The sequence below is a fragment of the Puma concolor genome, chromosome A1 (assembly GCF_028749965.1).
Source record: "Puma concolor isolate L17-30 chromosome A1, mPumCon1.1.hap2, whole genome shotgun sequence".
Classification (NCBI taxonomy): Eukaryota; Metazoa; Chordata; class Mammalia; order Carnivora; family Felidae; genus Puma; species Puma concolor.
In genome coordinates, this window is record NC_141667.1 from 93,700,507 (window position 1) to 93,723,194 (window position 22,688).

The 22,688-nt window shown below is 37.0% G+C and overlaps 1 protein-coding gene across 4 annotated transcripts in view; it reads right to left on the minus strand.

Moving 5' to 3' along the window:
- Positions 1-22,688, minus strand: part of VCAN (versican) — a 110,701-nt gene that overhangs the window by 2,968 nt on the left and 85,045 nt on the right. For all 4 annotated transcript variants that reach the window (XM_086697362.1, XM_086697379.1, XM_086697369.1 and 1 more), the window contains one exon: positions 4,559-4,703. In XM_086697362.1, coding sequence (XP_086553488.1) covers positions 4,559-4,703 — 145 coding nt within the window. The remainder of the gene's footprint in view (positions 1-4,558; positions 4,704-22,688) is intronic.

Below are 22,688 nucleotides of genomic sequence, written 5' to 3' on the forward strand. Positions count from 1 at the left end.
CAACAGATAACATTTTATACCCACCAGATTGGCAAAAATCTCAAAGTCCAATAATATCAAATGTTAAAGAAGATGTGGGGTAACAGGACCTCTCACATATTCCTGGTGGAAGGTGCAAATTGGAAAACTAGTTTGGAAAATAATTTGGCATTTTGTAATAAATGTGATGGCACATAAATCCTATGACTCAGCAATGTCACTCCTGGAAAAATACCCTATGGAAACTCACAGAGGTCTACCTGGAACAAATTGAAGAATATTTATAGAAATGTTGTCTATAATAGCAAAAACACTCAATATAACCTAAATGTCTACTGACAGGAGAACTGGTAAATAACATGTTATATAGTTAGTTATACATAAAATACTATAAGCAGCAAAATGAAGAAATACAGCTAAATGTATCAACATGGATAAATCTCACAAATAACGCTGAACAAAAAAAGCAAGTCACAAAATACGTACAATATGATTCCACTTGAAGTTCAAAAATGTGCAAAACTAAACAATTTGTCGTTTACAAATATGAGCATATGTGATAATACTAAAGAGGAAAATAAGAGAATGAAGTCATTATCTATGGTTGGAATTGGGAAGTAAACAGATGGGACTGTAAGGAATCTGCAAAATGATCCAAAGATGTGTGGATAGTATGCACTGAGGTGCTCTCTAAAAAGTGATGATTCCAAGAACAACTAGCATCTATTCAAGAACAAGACACTACTGAGAGAATCCTTGAACATGGAGGGGAGGCTAAAGCACTCCCCTGCAGCCCAGAGACGAAGACAGACTCCATTAGCAGGATAAGAGAATGGCTAACCATTGACCACTTTGCTCCTCCACCAGGAGAGTGCAGCATCATGCGAAGAGGTCTTCTCTGAGCCTCAGGTTCTTCCAGTTGGAAAAAAGAACGTCAGGAAGTAAACCAGCTTCCCCAGCATTGTGGGATGCTTTGTGGGAGCCCTACTGTGCTGTTGCACCACAGGTATTACAGGGGAATCTTTGGGACTCAGCCACAGGGAATCTGACTATGACTCCAAAGAGGGGGAGGGGTCTGAAACAACCAGCACATGAATCTTCGTAGACCAAATTCATACCTGCAGTGCCTAAGTAGTAATCCCAGCCAGCAGCATTGCTTATCTGCAGAGCCAAGTCAGAAGTGCACTCTGACCAGGGAACATATCTGCCTGATTCAGATCCTCAAATGAGATTTGCCAGCTCTAGAGCTTGGTTTGCTCACACCCAGGCAAGGTGCTGAGTCACAGCCTCATCTGTTGCAGACAGTGTCTTCCAGCCCCTCAGACCAGAAGGGCAGCGGCAACTCCAAATAACCCAATTAAAAAATGGGCAAAGGGTCCAAAAAGACTTTCTTCAATGAATATACACAAAGGCCAAGAGGTACATGAAAAGATGTTCAAGATCAGTAGTCATTAGGGAAATGCAAATTAAAATCACAATGACGTATCACCTCACGCCTGTTGGAAAGGCCATCATCAAAAAAAAAAAAAAAAAAAAAAAAAAAAAAAAAACAAGAGATAAATACTGGTGAGGATGTGGAGAAAGGGGAACCATTGCGGGATTGTAAATTAGTACAGCTACTAGAAAAGTAGCAGGGAAGTTTGAGGGATCCTTAAACAATTAAAATAGAACTGCCATATATCCAGTAATTCTGCTTCTGGGAATATACCCACAGGTAACAAAAACACTAATTCAAAAAGATATCTGCACCCTCATGTTCATTGCAGTATTATTTACAATGGCCAAGACACAGAAACAACTGAGTGTCCATCAATGGATGAATAGATAAAGAAGTTGTGGGTTTATATACATACATATAATGGAATATTATTCAGCCATAAAAAATGAGAAAATCCTACCATTGGAGACAACACGAATGGGCATTATACAAAGTAAAGTAATTCAGACAGAGAAAGACAAATACTTACATGTGGAATCTAAAGCAAATCTAAAATCTAACTCTAAATATGTGGAATCTAAAACAAAAAACCAAACAGACTCATAGAAAGTAGTCAAAATGTACGAACTTCCAGCTTTAAGATACATAAGTAATAGGATGTAATGTAACACAATGACTATGGCTAACAATGCTGTATGATATACAGGAAAGTTGACAGTAAATCGTAATAGTTCTCATCACAAGGAAAAAAAATGTTTTCCCTTTATTCTTTTTTCTTTCTTTTCTTTTTCTTTTATCTATGTGAGAAGATGAATGTTACCTGAACCTACTGTGGCAATCATTTTCACAATTTATGTAAATCAAACCATCATGCTGTATGCCTTAAACTTATACAGTGATGTATGTCAGTTAACTCTCAGTAAAATTGGAAATAATGGCTTTTATATACACATATTATAATCCTCTTCACACGTATTTAATTAAAAGTATAATTATCTAGGTCTGTATGTTTAAGGATGTCTAAAACATGTGAAAGGAGAAATGAGTCTTTTATAAAAGTCTATAGACATTTATAAAATTCCCCAGAGTATTTGATTAACAAAGAGTTAAGTCTATATGAATAAAAATCAGACAAAAGAGTGACAAAATGAAGGAACCTTTCTGTTTGGTTTGGTTTTCTCCCTTAATCAAGTAGAACCAAAGTCTTACAAATCTTTTCCCCCATCTGGAAATGTAAACCAGGATGCTGTTTTTGTAAAGCCTGTGTAGCTATAGGGCAGTGGTCCTCAAACTGGGGCAGTTTTCTCTCTCTCCCTCCCTTCCCAGGGATAGGTGGCATGGTCTAGTGATGCTGATGGTTCTTACAAAACAAAGGAGGAGGATAGGGGGGTGGAGAAGAACGTTCCAGGCATTCATTGCATGGAAGGCAAGAATGCTGCTACACATTTGCAATGCACAGGACAGCCCCCACAACTAAGCATTACCTGGGCCAAAATGTTAACAGTGCTGCTGTTGAGAAACCCTGCTTTAGGAAAAAATAACATGGGGCATACAAGAATGCTTGGATCACAAAGGGAAAGGCATGACTCCAAGGAACATTTGGAGACTTAAGAAGGCAAACATGACATTCAGAGAAAGACAAACAGTTCATTAAAGACTTCTTACACTAGAAACAGGGAAAAGAGCAAATACCTGATTTGCTATTTTCACCAGTCCCATGGCAGAAGTGCTGAAGTAATGCACAAAGCCAGGGAAGCTGCTCAGACAGAAAGGATAGGCAGAATAAATTCGACTTTAGATAAGACAATAGCAAAGAGAGTGACAGGGCTGACAGCTGAGTTTCATCTGAGCTCTGTGTATCTCAGTGTTTTCTTTCTTCTGATAGAATTTCTTAGTATTGGGGTTTAAGTTGTTCCTAAAATATCTGCAGAGTGTGTATTTTTAGTTTACTACTTTTATATCCAAAGACAAATGAATCCAATGAATTTTATATTTTGCAATTGTACTCTTACTTGATGAAAAATTCTAGGTCTAGCGGCTAAATTTTCATATTCTAACACCATTATCAATTGTGAAAGTTCAAAAAATTTTTATGGAATTCCTGCTTTTTTAAAGGAGGACGTCTATACAGTGTGCCTCAGAAATTCAAACATATTGGTCAGTAATAAACACTTTCTAAAATCAGTGATCTTAATTTTACCTGTTTAATGTTGACTAAGCAATTCTTGCTACAGAGCTTACATCACAAATGTTTTTATTTTAGCAGACGTTGAAGGTATCCAACAATAGAGCGACGCTGTTTTTGTTCTATTGTTTATAAACACATAATGAGCTCCTACAGAAATGATTATAAATTTCAAATGCCTACAAAATGAGGGAACATCCCTAGTGAGGGAGGGCAATGGTTTTTAAGCCCCAGAACTTCAAACCACTGACACGTTCCAACATGGACCAAATGGTACCAGTTCTTATTTTTCTACCAGAGTAAAAAAATCCAGATTATTTCATGATATAACCTGATTCTTAGATGTTGACTTTTTTTTTTTTTTTTTTTTTTTTTAAGTTCTCCTCATCAGAATAAACAGGTGGACAGACTCTTGGGCTGGTACTTTGTTTTTCTTTTTTTTTTTTTTTTTCTTTTTTTTTTTTTCTTTTTTTTAAAAATTTTTTTTGAACGTTTATTTATTTTTGGGACAGAGAGAGACAGAGCATGAACAGGGGAGGGGCAGAGAGAGAGGAAGACACAGAATCGGAAACAGGCTCCAGGCTCCGAGCCATCAGCCCAGAGCCCGACGCGGGGCTCGAACTCGTGGACCGCGAGATCGTGACCTGGCTGAAGTCGGACGCTTAACCGACTGCGCCACCCAGGCGCCCCAAGTACTTTGTTTTTCTTAAAGATACTGCCAGGTAGTTTTTTGCAATACGAATATGATATTGTTATCTTAAGCATTGAAATCTAAGGTAAAGACATTACTGAAAATGAATTTTGCAAATGTATTGGAGGAGTGAAATATTCCATAAGCAGCAAGAGATGCCATATATGACATCCAGTTTGTGTCTTGAACTAATGAAGTTTATTCATCTTGAATATGCTTGATAATTGAAATGCAGATTAGGTATGCGTTATTAATTGATCATTACCTGTTCCTTTCTTGCAGGTATAGGTGAGATGATAATTGCAGGGAACATCATTCCACTGGCCGTTCTCATGCCAAATGATTACAACACAATCTTCTCCAGCAGAAAAGAAGCTGTCTGGCTGGTTGGGCCTCCAGTTCTCATATTGCTATAAAAATGGAGGAAGAACAGAATTAACTGCTTGATAGTCAAAAAGTAGCAAATGATAAGAGCAACAGAGCCGTTACATTGCAATGGAATTAGAATGACTCAACAGTTTTTGTTGAACTACCTAACTGAAATTATTTTAATGATAAAGAAAAAAGCTTTTACACTCTGAGTGGAAAATATACGTATTTCAAAGTGTCTCTACAGCAAACGTGTATTTTTTTTCCTTTGGCAATGAGATACATCTGAGAAATTTTGTTCTAGATATCGTACATTTCTAAATATGTAATGAATGCTTAACTTAAGAAATTTGATCATGTTATTATTATTAAGTGTAACAATATTAATGGGAGTGGAAGTAGAGAAAAAAAAATCCATAATCTCATCACTCTGTCATGTTTTCTCCCAGCCCTTATGGGCACATGTAATTTTATGTAATTATAATGACAGTGCAATAAAATTTGTATTCTTTCTTTTACCTCTTTGCCACTATAAAGTATGTTTTCTTGCCTTATTTAATGTGATTGGTTTTATCTAAATTCATTTATTTGGTTAAGAAAAATTGAGACATTTGCTAATTTATTTTTTATACTTACCCAATATACATGTTTCCATCATTTCATATTCAACCTTCCTTAGTAATTTTGTTTTATTTTTTTATTAAAGTTCTTACTTATTCATTTATTTTTATTTATTTTGAGAGAGAGAGAGAGAGAGAGAGACAGAGACAGAGACAGAGAGGCAGAGAGAGAATCCTTAGTAGGCTGCACACTAACAGTGCGGAGTCTGACGCACAGCTCATTCCTACAAACCATGAGATCATGACCTGAGCCAAAATCATGAGTCAGAAGCTTAACCGATAGAGCCACCTAGGTGACCCCTGAATAATTCTGCTTTAGATGTGATTCTTATATGCACTATACAGTTAAGTTTTGCTTTACAATATAAATCTGGAAGTTGTTTTCTCTCAATTGGAACACTGACCACATTAAGCATATTGATACAAAAGACAAACTGTTAAAAATATATCTTGCTAGGAGCATCTGAGTGGCTCAGTCATTTAAGCATCTGGGTGGCTCAGTCATTTAAGTGTCTGACTTTGGCTCGGATCATGATCTCATGGTTAGTGGGTTTGAGCTCCTCATGGGGCTCTGCTTCATAGTCTGTGTCTCTCTGCCCCTCCCCCTCTTGTGCTGTCTCTCACTCTCAAAAATAAATAAACATTAAAAAATAATAAAAAGTCATATATATATCTTACTATAAAAATATATTTGTCTTTCTTTTATGTTTTTCTATTGATTTTCTTCTTTTTTAATTAAAAAATTATTTTTAATGTTTATTTTTTGAGAGACAGGGAGAGACAGAGCACGCGTGGGAGAGGGGCAGAGAGAGGGAGAGACAGAATCTGAAGCAGTCTTCAGGCTCTGAGCTGTCAGCACACAGCCCAACACGGGGCTCCAACTAGAGAACCATGAGATAATGACCTAAGTTGAAGTCAGACGCTTAAATGACTGAGATACCCAGACGCCCCTCTATTGGTTATCTTTATAACTGTATCTTTAGATGGTATCTTTTGATTTCCCAGTCTGGGCAATGAACTATAACCAGAATTATCTTTTGCTTTCCATCAGAATAACACCTGTCATTTATTCAGCACCTATAATGGATGAAGCCCTCTCCTAGGTACTTGGTATGCATTATCTCTTACAAGAATCCAGTAGGAAGGATTTGGAGAAACTTGGACTTTGAGATGTTAAGCACTCAGGGCTCTTGGGCTTACATTCAATTTCTTGTTACCTTAAAATGTTGTCTCCATCATCAATAATTGTATGAAAACACAGTCCCTATGTCTGTTGAAAAATTATAAACTTCAGACTATAATTAAGAGAGCAATTTCCTAGCCTTGGGTCTCCTGATAACTAGAATGTGATATGGGACAAGTTTGTTCAGTATCTTTCTGGATCAACTTGAGAATCACTTTTTCAATATGCTTTGCCTGCTATCATGTTGTACATCACATCTAATGCTACCAAATCTGATAGAGTCAAACTTTCTTCACTTGGTAGAAGGACAGATTCAGATTTGTGTGCAATGGCTGATATGACTATCTTTCTTGGTCCTACAGATCTATGTCTTTTCTTGAATTAAATTTAAAATAAGTTTGTGGCTTGAATTAAGGGATTTTATTTGGGAAAGATAGAGAAAAAAGAGTTGTATGTAAGAGTAAAGCCGTTGTTTCCAACTCAGAACATGCCAAACAAACAAACAAACAAACCAATAGCACTGTGGCTACTTTTATATCTTTTAAAAATGTATAATAAGTATACTAGACAATATCTGATTTTTCTTCTCAGAAAAACAAATGGCTTTTAAAACTTTTAAGTATGGTAAAAACCTTGATCTTTGATAAAATAATTTGTGAGAAGATCTAAAGTTTGAAAGCCTCCAGATTAAGAGACCTGCTACTTTTCCTTCAACCTCTTTTCCTAGCTTTGTTTTAAAATCCTCCTCAATCATGCCAAAAATTAAGATCGAGATAAGGAGATCCCCATTATGTAAGAGTCTTTGAAAAGCGATAAAATTGCAAAGAACCAAGGGAAGTTTAATAAAGGTGTCGTTTGTGTTTGTTTGTTTGTTTGTTTGTTTGTTTTTGCCAAACACAGAAGGGTGTTTTTATTTTTCTGGTGGAGATCCAGAAATTAAATGGATTGAAATCCAACTCTAGTAGCCTGAATGGTACCACTGAGTTACTGCCTTGATGGCCTTGGGAAGGAAGATCAGAGGATCCTTTGACTGGCAGGTCTCCCTGAAGCCAGGAACTGACATTTGCTCTAAAAGGGGTTGCTAATTATTTCTGTTTTCCTTTTCTTTGCTTACTTCCTTTCCCTTATCATCTCTCACCCTCCACCCATAAAGCCTTTTGTTGTTTTTGCTTTTGCTACTCTTTTAGATAGATAATAAACAAGGAAACAGGAAATGGAGCGACAAAGCAAAATAAAAGTCATATTCAACCTGTTGCTGATATGTAACTAAGTTTTCTTTAACAGACCTATTAAAGCAGCATCAAAATAAAAATTCAAATTAAATTAAATTAAATTAAATTAATTTAAATTAATAAGCAAAGGAATAGGACTTCCTTAAAACTAACAAAGATCTGTATTGGATATTTTCTATAGCCAAAGTTCCAGAGTTCCTCAAATACTTATGGATTTTGGAGCGCAATCATTTCTAGGTTACTTTCTAACTAACCTCTTACAGGAAACACGTAAAAAAGTCCTCAAAGGTGGAAAACTTTCCCACACATCCACAGGATATGCAAACTGTGTAATGCTCCCTGAGTCCTTGTCCCTACACACACTCCCAGATCTCTTGTTTTATTTGTCTTCATAATAATTAACTTCCGATGTCCTATATAATTTATTTATTGTATTTTTTTTTCTCCTTAATATAATGTAAGCTCACTGAAGACAGGATCTTGGGGTTCTTTTGTTTACTACTTATCCTCATTGCCAGGAATTATGCCTGGCACACACTAGTATTGTTTAATAAATAATTTGATAGTTAGAAATAATGAACAACAGAGTGTGTTGCATTCTACCCTATCCACATCTACTTCTAACTGTTTCATTTCTTTTAGAGAGAGGGAGAGAGAGGCAGGGGCAGAGAGAGAGAGAGGGACAGAGGATCCGAAGTAGGCTCCACACTGACAGCACCAAGCCCTATGTGGGGCTTGAATTCAGGAGCCATGACTTCATGACCCTGAGCCAAAGTCAGATGCTCAACCGACTGAGCCAATCAGGCACCCCCACATCTACTTCTAATCAAAGATGTTGCTCACTGTTGGCAAATGATACGTGAGACAGACAATAACCATCCTGGAAAACAGTTGGTGATAGACATCAAGAACCTCAAAAAGTTCCACCACTTACATCCCATAATTCCACTTCTAAAATTCTATCTTAAAAAAAATAATCAGAGATGTGAACAATAGTTTATCTAAAATATTAATTATACTAGCAGCAAATGGGTAAAAATCTATAGAGTGAATATATATATATATATATATAGTCTGTATATCTTGTCTGTGAAGAATATATAGGGAAATGGAAAATACTAAAAGAAGTTTTAAGTTAAAATTAAAAAGCAAAATACAGAAAATATGCAATGAAAAGCAAAATACAAAAAACATGCAATGATCCAAATTTTACACATACTCTCAGATATCTAAGTTATATGAGGAGGTAATAGTTTATTCTAGATATTCTTATATATTTTCCACTTCCCTAAAGACAGCGTGAATTATTTTTCTAATCAGCAAAAATGAACACTATAAGATGGTCTATGCAGCTATCAGAAAGAACTTATAAATTTCTTAGCTAACCTTTTTCTAATCTAACCTCAACAAATATCACTTCAAGTTACTAGTTCCTGGCCTGCCATGTATTTTGCAGCTGACTTTTCCTCCTGATCTGAACAATGACTGCCTCATTTTCACACTGAAATGAGATTCAGATTCCATGCCACTGAAGTGATTCTCGGGGCTTAGGCTGCCCAGACTCAGACCTCTGGTAAAAGATTTAATTGTTTTTGGTGGGAATTACATTTGGCTTGCAACAGTGATTGAAAACCTGCGTTCTGTGTTGTTGCTTGGCAGAACTGTGGCTTAATGGTGCAGGACCAAATTTTGGGTCTGTGGTTTTTACAAGAATGTTGGATACCCACAGGCATGTCACACTATTACCTCATATCTGATAGCTCCATTGTGCAGATTTATTTTGGCTAAGATGCTTTGATTTTGCTCCATGTTATTGCCAACCTAACTTTAGCAAAGGAAACTCCAGTTTTCTGAATAACTCTTTGTTTCCTCCTGAATTCTTTACAGCTTTATTTTTAATATCACTTGCAGGGTAAAGGGTATAAAAAAATAAATCATTGACTTCAGGTTTAATAATATATTTTTTCACTGAAGTTAAATATTAGAAAGAGATCTCTCCTCAGGAAATCAATTCCAAGTTCTAAGAAGGTAATAGAGCCTCTCTCAAATGGACAGTGTCTTATACACACAGAAATGTAGATTCTCAGAATGGGCAGAGAAAAATGCCCTACTCCCATCTTGATTTTTTTCCTCCTCATTTGGAATCATAAGCAAACATCCTGGCTGATTTACCCTAGATCAACCCTCTTCTAGGGCTGGACAGGCAAACTGAGAAATATGCCAAAAAGCCAGCACAGTTTACGGAGAATTCATTTCAACACCATTGACAAAAATAAATGCTGATCAGACTTCTGCACATTAGTCTGTGTCTCCGAGACTCATGTTCTCCAACCCAAACCCCAAACTCTCGTTGCCTCCCCCAGGGAACAGAATAACATCAAGGCTATGTCTGAAAAGAGAACTCTAAATTACTTTGCATTTTCATTCTTTCCTGATGGCAGAGAAAATTAGGACATACAACTTAAGTAGTTGATATAGAGGAAAGCCACTTCAGATATAAAATTTTCTACGTGTTCTATAACAAACTTGCACTTTATTAAGAGATAATTATTTTGTATCCAGTATGAAACTGCTTAATGTTGCCTATTATATGGTAAAGTTGCTCCTAGAGTTCCCGTTAAATGACTGTTCTCTGTCTCTGTAAAAAACCAAAGTGCCAAAAGAGACAACTATTTCAATTAAACTGGATTTTGTAACTTTTCAGTTGTTTTCTCTTTCTTTTTCCCCCCAAATGGATTTGAATACATCAGCTGCCAAAGGCATAAAATGATTCAAAAAACCCTGGCCAAAACCCAAAAGCTACGCATGGCTCTCTCACATGAAAATTATCTCTACAAACCAGAGAACTCATTTGAACCAATCTTAATACTGAGAGGGAAAACTCAGAACTGAATTAAGTTACTCATCAAAATCTATCAAACCTAATAAATACTTAGCTTATTTTGTTCCAAATAATCTGTATTTTATTGTCAAGAATTTGTTTCTGTCTCACATTAACATAAAAGCAAAAAGTTAACCTGCAGGTCTTCTGGAGAACACAGGACCTCCCAGCCTGCCAAAATTCTTCACTCTCAGAGAGTGACCTCAATTCCACAGACCTAAGAGGGACTTGACTAATTTTTGTCAAGCAGCATAGCTAAGGAGCTCTTCTCTCTCCTCAGCTCTTTGGAGGTCTTCCCCTGGATTCCATAAACACACTGGGTGGGGGGGGGGGGGGGGGGGGGGTAGAGTGTGTGTGTGTTTGGGGGTGGGAATGGGGGTGAAGTGTCTGCTTTTGAAAGTTATCTTTCAAAAGTAATCTACTAAAGTTAGACAGAGTTTAACATCCTTTCAAGATGAATTTCTGATTATATACAGTTGGGACTCTAGGAGTCCCAACTATCATTCAGAGATACCAGGGGATCTTTTATCTGTAAAATACACACCACAGGGCCTTGATCAATGGCGCTAACATCTCAGCAGATAACTAGTATCACAAGCACGAACAAAAGAAATTGATGGTAAAAATGTAATGCGACTAATTGACATTTTCCTTACACAGAGATGAAAACTGCCTTTTTTCCAGGTTAAAAAGCCATTGTTTCAGAAATATAGAAGATTTAGAAATAAACTTTCTAAAAAAGCTTTGTTTTGCTTTAAAAAAGGAGTTTGCTTGGGTTCATGGCTCTCAGTTAAAGAAAAGAAACAGGATATCCAGTATTAATCAGTTACTGCTGTGACAGTCCTATCCCAGCTGGTCCTCTACTTGATACATATGTAAGCAAATCAATTTATGAAGAAAAATGCAAACAGCTAGGTGGTGAAAAGGAAAAACTGGAGTAAGGAAGGTTCCTCAACCACGGAATGACTTACTCTTACCCCTCTATGCAACATTCCAAATAGTATTTGTTTTTCTGTGTCAAAATTTTGTATAAATCTTGTAAATTTGATTCAAAAATGAAAACTTTGAAAATACAAGATTCAAAAATGAAAACTTTCTTTCGACTTCTAGTGGAGAAAGAATCCCCAGAACATTAAACTCCTGTTTTTAAATCTCTTTTATCAGCTTCTTGAAAGGGAGAAGTTTACAAAGCAACAGGTCCTATCAAAACTTAATTGATAATTAACTCTTCTCCATAATATTTGACCCATTTCAAATTCTTCTCATTGATAGTTTACGATTTCTTAACTTGGTCAAATAACTATGAAGAATAATCACTGGGCACTAACTAGTTCTCCTAAAAAGTTAGATACTCTGTTCAGAATCTCTTGATTTCTTTTCATCTCTATTAAAAAGAAAACAGAATTTTCACAGACACTAGATAAAATTGCAGTTCATCTTTCTGTGAGACACAAATGTGATATTTACCACTATTACACACACACATACACACACACACACACACACACACACACACACCTACAAATACAGAACTTCTTGGCACTAGGGAAGAATTATCTAAGATCTTTAGAAATGTCCCTATTCCCACACACCTGGTGGCAGATAGGTTCCCGCCATAAATATGATCCAAAATGGTTCAAAGTTTAGCAGAATAAACAGCAATAGACCTCTGGAAATGCAAAAACTGAGCTACCCACTAGACAGATTTGATAGCTAATCGAACAATTCTCACACACTAGCCAGCCACTAGGTACACTTCAAATTTGTACCTGAGAAAAAAAAGTACAAATTATTTCATCTTGTGGATCTTCAGGGTATCTCATGTGTAACTGAAACTGCAAAAATCCTGAATCTGCAGCTGCCAAGGGCCTTCTTTCATCTATCTATATAACTATCATCTACCTATGCACACTTTTTGCTATAATTTTTCAGCTTAGATACAGTCACTTTTTATTCTTTAAAATTCACTATAATTTAAATTATCTTAAATGGCCAATTAAAGTCTCTATGTTTCAGAACTATTATGGATTTTGCCAAGCACATTTAAATAATCACACACATTCCATTGATAAAAACCATTCTTGACATTTGCCCAGTGAAGCTGTCCTATGACATAATATTTTATTGTAATTGATGGGAGAACATACTAAATCTAACAGTCCAGTCGCTGCTTTCTATCTACTCTCCCTCCCCCCAAATACTGCTAATTTAATTCTCTGTGAAAAGCTTTCATAAGAAAACCAAAAATGTCCTCTAGGTTCACATACCAATGTTAGTTGCCAAGGAAAACTTTCCACTGTGTTCTATTACTGTGTATAAAGTGAAGATATGAGAAACGTTGGCTCTAATATTTGCCTCAGTTGCTAGGATTTTACTAAGCATGTGACTCTGTGTGTTAACTTCACGCTGCATTTGAAAAATTATCTAATTTCACATTTAACTTTCAGGTTCACAATAAGTATATAGTATATTTTAAACTCCAGACTAAAGGAACTTAATTCACCAGGAATACTATTCCTTCGTAGATCTAAGTGGAATTCTGGGTATGTGAAGTTTTGAAACACAAAATACAATATGACCACTAGGTGGTGATATCCATCCATTAATATATCATGAATTACCAACTAAATTACTTAAAACAGAATTTACAATACCCCCCCCCAAATCATGATTATTTACTTCATGTATCAAGATGAAATGATTATATGTGAAATGTTCTCTCAGTTTTGTGAGGGAAAGCATGAAGAGAACACTTTGCTAGAAGATGGACCTCAGCTAAACACTATTTAACAATGTGATTGCATTCTGTTCCGTTACAGGCAGCTATAATCCGAATTTTCGATCTGATTAGAATGTTATCTACAATAGTTTATTTTTCTCCATTTTTTCTTTTAAAATTATCAGATTATTTATTTATATTTACGTCAATGGTGAAACTGCCTCAGAAGCAAAGTCAAATCTATAATACCCACCTCAAATCCTTACAACAGGGCAGATTATAAACAAACACATATGTGGTCAAATTACTGTCCGTGGGGTGATTCACATTTAGTTTTTTTTTGTTTTTTTTTTTTGGTAAAAACTTACCTAGACTAGCCATAAAACGTGGTACCTGTACTAAAAGCTGACTTCTGTGTGCAAACCCCTATCATCACCTGCAAAGGACAGTGCCATGGCCGTATTCTCAGAGCTACAAGTATTAGCCAAATGCCACCGATGCCAAGGGGAAACAGATAACCACAAAGTATAAAAGCCAACTCCACAAATAGAAACACTTTCCCAAGAGGACCGCTTACCAGTTTGAAACGTATGCTGATAAGAAACCACCTTTTCACAAAATAAAGAACTCAGAGTAACCATTCTGGGTTACCCTCAGCCTTTCAGAACATAGGTCAACCAGTTATCTGCAAGGAAGTGAGGAGCACTACTTACTACAGAAATCAAAACATTTGGTAACTTTAAAATGCCTTTTCTCCCCCTAGATGGCTGTGCTGCACAATAGGCGTTTGTTTTCGGTCTGCGGGGGGTACATTTAACTTTGCTTTATTCAACTCCTAGGGGGCAAATGACCTCCCTGCGAGGTAGAGATCTACCTCTTCGGATCCTTGTACTTGCTTAACGTTACTCCAGTCTGGGTCCTTATTTATTTACGTTTTAAGGGAGGTTATAGTCTTGCTGTTGTCTTTTAGTTGAACAACAAAAAGGAAAAGAGCAGCTTTGTTTTAAAGGAGAAAGAGACATTTGTTTTGTGTCACTGCCCTGGGCTGGTAGGCTGGAGTTGGATCCTACAAACATGAATATGCTGAAGGGAAGAAAAACTAACTTGGGGTCTCCTGATAGCTGTTAAAATGGCAATATGCCCATTATTTTCCTAGCTGGCAAGTCTCTGTGCGGGAGAGACAATCTGGCAGCTCTTGAGTACAGCACTAATCTCATGTAATAGCGTGAGCTCACTGCCCTACAAAGCTGTAATTATCAACAGCATTTTCTAAAGGATGTGAGTTCCTCCCACCGCGAGAGCACTTGGAATGGGGGAGGGGCAGGCAGAGCCCCACGGAGCCCTTTGCATTTAACCCCCACCTCGGAAGGAGCCAGTGGGTTCCCTCACCCCAAGCTTGTTTGCACAGGTCTTCAGGCAGGAAGCGCTAACGATCCAAATGCAGTGGGAAACTGCCAAAACCCATTCCACAGTTTTGTTTGCCTTTTCCATGAATTGCCTTAAAGTAATTAGCAATTAAATTTAAATATCTGTACATGATTCTAGAGTTTCATAGAGCTGCTGGGAAAGCATCTGTGAGAAGGAATTGATATTTATTTTTTTTTAAGGAGAATCTTGTCAATTATGAAATGATTTTCCAGTGATGGTAAGTGTTCTTCCAGCCCTGTCACCTATGTCTAGATATCTGCGCACAAGTAAAGGCAAGGCGGAGATGAGGGTTTTGTGTTCCAGAACTTCTATGACTGGTTATATTTCACACGTAGAATCACAGGAACCAGTTCTTGGTTTCAAATCAAACTGAACTGCAACACAAGTAAAAATTTTTATTAAGAGCTGAATGGTCTTGGGCAGAACAGAAACTGAGAATTCTTCCACTCATGAGTAACGTGTTAAAGGATGAGGAAACAGCATATGTTTTCCTTGGCTTTTAGGTTAATATAATGAAGTCTGTGAAGTTTAACATAATTAAATTAATGTTGATATGCGGTGTGACTTGTTCACAGACAAGTGGCATCTGACTTGGATCCCAAACCACACCACAGCTGACACATATCCATCTGCAAACACTTTACAGAGCGTTTTCTAATGTTTTCAGGTAGACAAAGTAAAACTTAAGTTTTCAGTTCGGGGGTTTTGTTTTGCACTGTTTTCTGCCAAATCATGGACAATCCTTTCAAATGAGCAGAAACCTACAAACGAGTTTAGAAAACACTGGGAATTAGCTCATACTCTTGATTCTCTTTTCAATGTCCAAGACATCTGGGAGAGGGAGGAGGAGAGGAACCTTTGTGTTTATAAAAGGGTAATAATGATACCTTCCTGTAGAAAAAAAATTAATGGTTTATGGCCTGCAACTTGTTACTCCTTTTCTCTGCCCCTTTTAAGTGTTTATTCCTGAGTTAAGGGCTATTTCTTCATTGTTTCTACCTTTTTTCAAAGCTGGTTTTTCTCACAATACTTTGCTTGACAGACTGATGAGTTTATTTATGAAAAAAGGAAAGGGGTCTCTATATTTAAAGTCAATCCACAAATCTGGTGATTCTCATGCATCAACCCTAACCAGGAAGGTGACTGGGTGTCCCAAATTCTAGGTATGCCAGCTTGCCAGTGCTGAACATGCTTACCAAGATGAGAACAAACAAAAAAGGCAAAATTCAGTTACCTTCCAGAAATATTTTTTCAAGTAGTATTTTTTTAAGTGCAAAAGGCTACCAATTAGCCTTTTGCAACCTCTGTCAGAACTATCGAGGGGCAAGATGAGCTGGTTAGAGCTAGAAAATAAGACCTTTATGGTTCTATGAATTAGTAACTTGTTTGAGAACTTCCTGAAAAGATTTAGACAAGTGCAGAGGAGAGGAAGGTTTTCTGTTTCCTCTAATAGTACTGGACAGTGAGAAGAGGGCTGTGGCTACTTCCCAGGAAGCTGACAAGCCAGCAGCCCTTCAGGGCTTGCCTGAGTGTGGACAAAATAGAGAATGATAGAAGGAAAATGTGAAAGAGACATAGAAAGATTTTTGTTTGTTTGTTTGTTTCTGCTTTTTGTTTTGTTTCTGGTTTTTCGTTTTGTTTTGTTTCTTGCCAAACAAATCAAACACTCCAAGGCTCCTCAACATTTTTAAAAGGAAACTGGGTTGTCAGTTCTATTCAATCCTCAACCTCTGCACAACACTATCGAAGGTGACATTTTCTTTTGAAGTAACTGCTTCTGATCCACTGAAGCATCCCATCCCCAGTGGTGAGGGGTGAGCTTTAGTGGTGCTGCAAAAACTCACTAAAGAGAAGAGAGAAAGGACCAAATTCTCCCCTTGTGAGAATTTATGCCTGGGGGTCAGAGAGAGGAGGGAGCATGATGATAACAGCTTTAAATCTCTGAGGTCCAGGGGTTGAATTTAAACCAATTGTTTGGGAGATATGTTATAAAAAGTAGTGTCATGAAGGCACCTAACAGTTTCCAATGCCTGATTGTGCTCTCCATGGACAGTTGTCTGTAGTCTGTAGTTGTACAGAAAGTTGTGAAAATGATTTTGCTAGGAAATATATAGATAGGACAGTATAAATGATTGCATGCTGTTCTCTCATGTCTGGCTGCCTCTATGCTTGAAAGAACAGACTCAGATAGAGGATGAATAAATGAAGCTCTGTCCAGCCTTAGGCAACCAATTCATCCTTAGTCAACCAAACTATAAAAAATAAAATAACATTCAGGGATAAGATTTTCTTTTGTGTGTTCTACTACATTTTGGATTTGGATAATATGGGTTTTCTAAGTAATTTTTCTGCAGAAAGTATAATGACAGAATATGTGCCTATCTTGAAAAAAAAATCCTCCTTCAAAGTTTTGAGTAATTGTTGGTTTCCTAAAGCTTCATGGAAAATCTGCCCTGATATAACTCAAACCTGCAGGGGTGGCAGAGGCTGAAAGGTTTGCTTTCCATTTTTTCTTCCCAGAGCTTATTGTAAATGTATTCTTGGGACAACCATGGACAAAACTGTCATCATTTCCAGTAGGCACATCTGTTTTCCTTTGGGTTAATAACTTCTCTAAGATGCAGTACACTCAGCCATATATATATATATATATATATATATATATATATATATATATATATTTGTTTTGGGGGAACTTTTTTTTTCACCATTTTTGAAATCTCATCTATTATGTTTTAATGTTTTTCATACTGGTACAACATTAAATTAAATATTTAACTTAGATAAACAAGGATTGTCACAAAGTGATTCACCCAAAAGACTTAATTGGTCATTTCAGGATTCAGAACATAACAGATTAAGATGATTGAGCAATGTATAAATATTAATTATCATTCAGGGGTGCCTGGGTGGCTCAGTCGGTTAAGAGTCCGACTTCAGCTCAGGTCATGATCTCATGGTTCATGAGTTTGAGCCCTGCGTTGGGCTTTGTGCTGTCAGCTCAGAGCCTGCTTCCCATCTTCTGTCCCCCTCTCTCTCTGCCCCTCCCTTGCTTGCCCACATTCTCCCCTGCCCCTCTGTCAAAAATAAACATTAGGGCGCCTGGGTGGCGCAGTCGGTTAAGCATCCGACTTCAGCCAGGTCACGATCTCGCGGTCCGGGAGTTCGAGCCCCGCATCAGGCTCTGGGCTGATGGCTCAGAGCCTGGAGCCTGTTTCCGATTCTGTGTCTCCCTCTCTCTCTGCCCCTCCCCCGTTCATGCTCTGTCTCTCTCTGTCCCAAAATTAAATAAACGTTGAAAAAAAAAATTAAAAAAAAAAATAAATAAACATTAAAAAATATTAATTAGCATTCAAAAAACATTAAGTATCTATTTTTGTCAACAATTCCACTAGGTGCTGAGAAAATAGAAAGGAAGGTTAATCCCTGCCTCAGAAAGCTCAGTGTCAGGAAATTAGCCCCACAGAGGTCAGTGGTCAGATGCAAAGAGGACACAAGAGGCTTCTGGAACAAGTAGAGGAGCTCTTAGTCACAGTCAACTGGGAAGGCTTCCTGGAAGGAGACTCTTGCCTAAGCAAGGCATATGAACATTTATTAAATAAAATTATTCTAAGCACTAGGGCAAGAGTATGCAAAGATCCTCAGGAGTTAGATGTCACGGCTTATTCCAGGAACTGTGAGTATTTTGAGATGATATTGCTTAGGAAGTGGCAGGTGGAATAGTGGGCTTGGTATGCCAGGCTCATAATTAGAATTTTATACTGAAGGCAAGAGGAAGATATTGCAGGATTTCAGGAAGAGAGTAACAAGAGTTCATAGTAAGGGAAAGGGCAGGTCATAGGCACTGGAAACATATCTGGGGGAAACACTTCAGACTAGTCATTCATTTAACAATTAGGTTAAAGAAAGAACTTAAAACTCAACTAAAAGTATGGAAGCTAGATAAGAAATGTTTGTTTAAGTTTGCCAGGTTTAATGTGTATTTAACTTGGATAGTTTAACTTAGTGTCTTTGAAGACATCACTTGGGTGACAAGTGAAGTTATTCATTACTGAAGTTATTTGTCTGAGTTTCTAATAAAGTACTTGGGGCATTTTGCTATTAAGAGATCAATAGTCAAGTTAAAGAACAACTCGTCAATAGAAAACTAAGACACGAAGTGTGACTGGTTATTAGAAAACCTAGTGAGAAAATAAAAACTGGAATGTGTTAAGAGAAAATAACCTTAATAAAAATCACAAAGGTTAAGGCTAGACCCAATTTCCCTCTGAGTACACTTTTGTGAAACTTACTGGGTAAACCCCCCAAATGATAATAAAAAAGATTTTGAAAATACAACAAAAGCAAGAATTTGGCATGTTATCCACACCATATTACAGAGGCCAATAACGTGGAATGAATCAATCAGAATCTGAAGAACGAGGGCAATTTAGATAACTTGGCCAAATAACACTATTAACGTAGTACAAGCATATAAATAGACATCTTGCGATATAGCATAATCCTGTTAACTACGATATAATTATACTGCAAGTTTATTGAAGCAGAGCTTAATTATTTTAAGAAAAGAAATTATTGAGACTGAGAAACCTAATAGAAACTTGTTTGCTTTTACTGAATTGTAAGGCTGAATAACAGAAGATAATATACAGTAAATATCAAAGGTCCTTTTTGTTTTAATACTGCTCTACCTCCCAAGAAGAATAAGCTCTAATAAATCTTTCAAACAAAAAATGGGGGCAAAGGGGAGAAGGGAGAAATCACTCTAAAACATAAACAAAGTCCTTAAAATTGCACACAGTCAAGGTAACACCATTTCCAAGTGTAAGCGGATACTGCTTTCTCTGATGTAGAGTTTACTATTAGGGATCTTTTCAAAGGCAAGACATTTGGAGTAAACAGCGAAACAAAGAAGAACTATTTTATTCAAAGCCTGCAAACATATGGAACCTGTTAAGGGGATGGTGGCTGCAGAATGAACTACAAACGAGTTTAAGAGACACCTAGGCTGTGTCAGAAAGGAAGGGATAGAGGCGAGGGTGGTTACAAAAGCAGAGTGGGCCAGAGATCAGTCAGATGGGAGGGAGACAGGCTGTTGGGCAGATGGTCTTTTCTGTTTCAAAATGTTCAAAGTTAGGGACACTCCTTAGCACACTTTTATTTGACACAAAGAGGGAATTAAGAAGAAACCAAGGGTCTGTCAGAGTGCTTTCTAGATTTGCTTATATTGTTTCTTTGATACGCTTTGCTTATTTATGTAATTCATCTGCTCACTTCTTCAAACCAAGACCCTCACTTGATGCTCTCTTCATAATCCTTAGGTTTCAATGTAAAAACATGAACTCATTTAGGGTAAGTTTCTTGTTTACACTGTACAGTTACCTACATGAGGTCATGTTATCTTCCCCTGAAAATTTCCTAGGAAGATCAATATATTTCTCTCTTGCAAAGTGCAATTCTTGCTTACTTACCAAGTTTAGGACCAGTCTAGGCCATGGAAATGGCAATTAAGTTATTTTTATACAGTATTTTTCACAGTCCATTGAAACTTAATGGACACAGACCACAAGAAAAAAGAAAAAAAAAAAGTTGACTTGGCTTGCTTTGGCATAGTGGAATAATGACATCTGATGAATCAAGCTCACCTGAATGGCATTTGACAGGAAAGGAACATTCCCTAAGATGTTTTATAGACCTCACCCAGCTGCCAGCTAGAAGTCAAGATTCAGTGTCATTAACCAAGTTCATAGGTAGTATAAGGGCCTTGTCCTAGACACCATAAATAGTAAAAAGCAGGCAAGAAAACTACTTCTTTGAAAAGCTGAACTGCTAATGACCAGAATAAACATGTTGTAACACACAAAAATGCTAAGAATGAAAACAGACAAATCAGTTCCATAGAACCAATGAGAAATTGAAGTTGGGGACTTGGCCTGATAAGGTCAGTATGTAGCAAATGGCAGACTTTACATATACCACACCTCGCCAAATGCCAGGCTCAGAGCGAGAACATAGAGGTACACTTTCAGATAAGCTGTGGTTAAGGTCTGCAAGGAACAAATAAGCACCAACCAGAGCCCTACCTGAGTTCTTGGAGTTCTAACTTCTGTAATACAGATGGGACCTCCTAGGACTTGTACTTTTCAGTGGGCTATGTGTAAAGGAACATGTGTGGGAGGAAGACTTAATGGTGGTTCTTAAGACTCAAGTTACCCCATAGGACTGAAGTATTCATTCAACAAAAGAAAACTCGTTAAATGCCTATACTGTATAAAATACATTTGCAAAATTATAAAAAGTCTTAACTATCTATAACATACATAAAAAATCCTTTAATTTTATATTCACATACACATTATAAGTAAAATCAAAATAGTTTATCTTCAATTACAGTTCAAATACAGAAGGATTCACACCATACCAATCGTCATTAGTCTAACTGACCAAAATTATCCTCCCTGAAATATTTATTTATTTTAGCAAAACAAAAATACACAGATGCAACTTTTGCAGATATACCATCCACTTCGGACAATGAGAGAACAATGAGTATTGATCCAGAGGATATGGTTGATAGATCTTATTGGGAATATATTTTACAATCTACCTTCCCTATTTTTTCTGCATCTTGCCAAAGAACCTACTTATGAACCTGAATGGCAAATAGTGCTGATTAAACATAAGGAGTGATGACGGAGAGAGGGTAAGCCAGACTTTATTTTAGGGTTGCTCAAAGCAAAATGTAATAAGGCATACCTTTTCAAATCAAGGATGTGTCAGCCAGAATAAAGCATGGCTTTGGAGACAGGCCTGAGTTCACATCCTGACTTTGCCACTTAGTAGAATTGTGACTCTGGGCAAAAATCTCAACCTAACTGACATTCCCTCTCTTTACCTGTAAAACACTTAATACCTCTCTTAAAGATTATTACGGGGGAATAAACACACGCAAAATGCTGAGTATGGCAACTGACACAGAGATGACCTGAGTGGTATGTCCACAAGAACACAGAAAAGCTTTCTCGAACAGAGTAGAACTTCCAAAAGCAGAGGTTATTTCGGCATCTGTTCTAGGACGAACTTTACGTTTGGCCAAACTCATTACATCCAGATGAGTAGCAGGTAATGAATGAAATTTAAACATAAGAGCTTAAAAATTATTTTTAATTTTTCCTGCTATTCCTCTAATTTAGAACTGAATTTATACCTATCGTTTAGCCCAGTGGATCTCAACTTGTCTGCATTTTAGAATCACCCTGGAGAGCACGTGGAAAATATAGCTGCCAGAGGTTTTGCTTTAATGAATTTGAGCTGATGCCTAGGCACCAGTTGTTAAATTATGTTCCCCAGGTGATTCCAATGAACAGCCAGGGCCTAGAACCACTAGTATAGCTAACCACACTTGAACTATTTCTAAAAAAATTACACTCACATGTATCTAGAATAGTGACTCAAAACAGGTTCAGCAGTCCTAAGAATCTCATTTCAGCCTACTCAAGGTTCTGGCCAGTATTACCAAGTCATTCTTTAAGAAGCAAAGAAAGCTCAAAACTATGTAATTAGCAGTTTGAGTGGAAGAAAATCCACAAGATCATAATTCAACAATCTTTCTTAAGATGAAAAAAATGAGCATTTTGGTTTGGATAAAAATGAGCCATGCCATATAGCAGATTTCCAGTGAAATTATGTAAGAGAGAAAGGTATTTTTTTAAAGGCCTTTTCTCTTACATTTATTCTTTCCCTTTTTCCTTTGAAGCTATAAAAAGCAAAGATAACCATCTGAAAGACAAACTTAAGGCAATTCTGCTGATTATGTGGTTTTCCAGTTCAACAGAGTCTGATGTGCTGCTCTTTCAAAGAGAGCCACAGTGATGGGAGCACTGTTTGTGGATCAGTTAGCATGGAACTCCATTCTAACACTCATTTATTTCACTGAGTGACCCTGATCAAGTCACTTAACTGG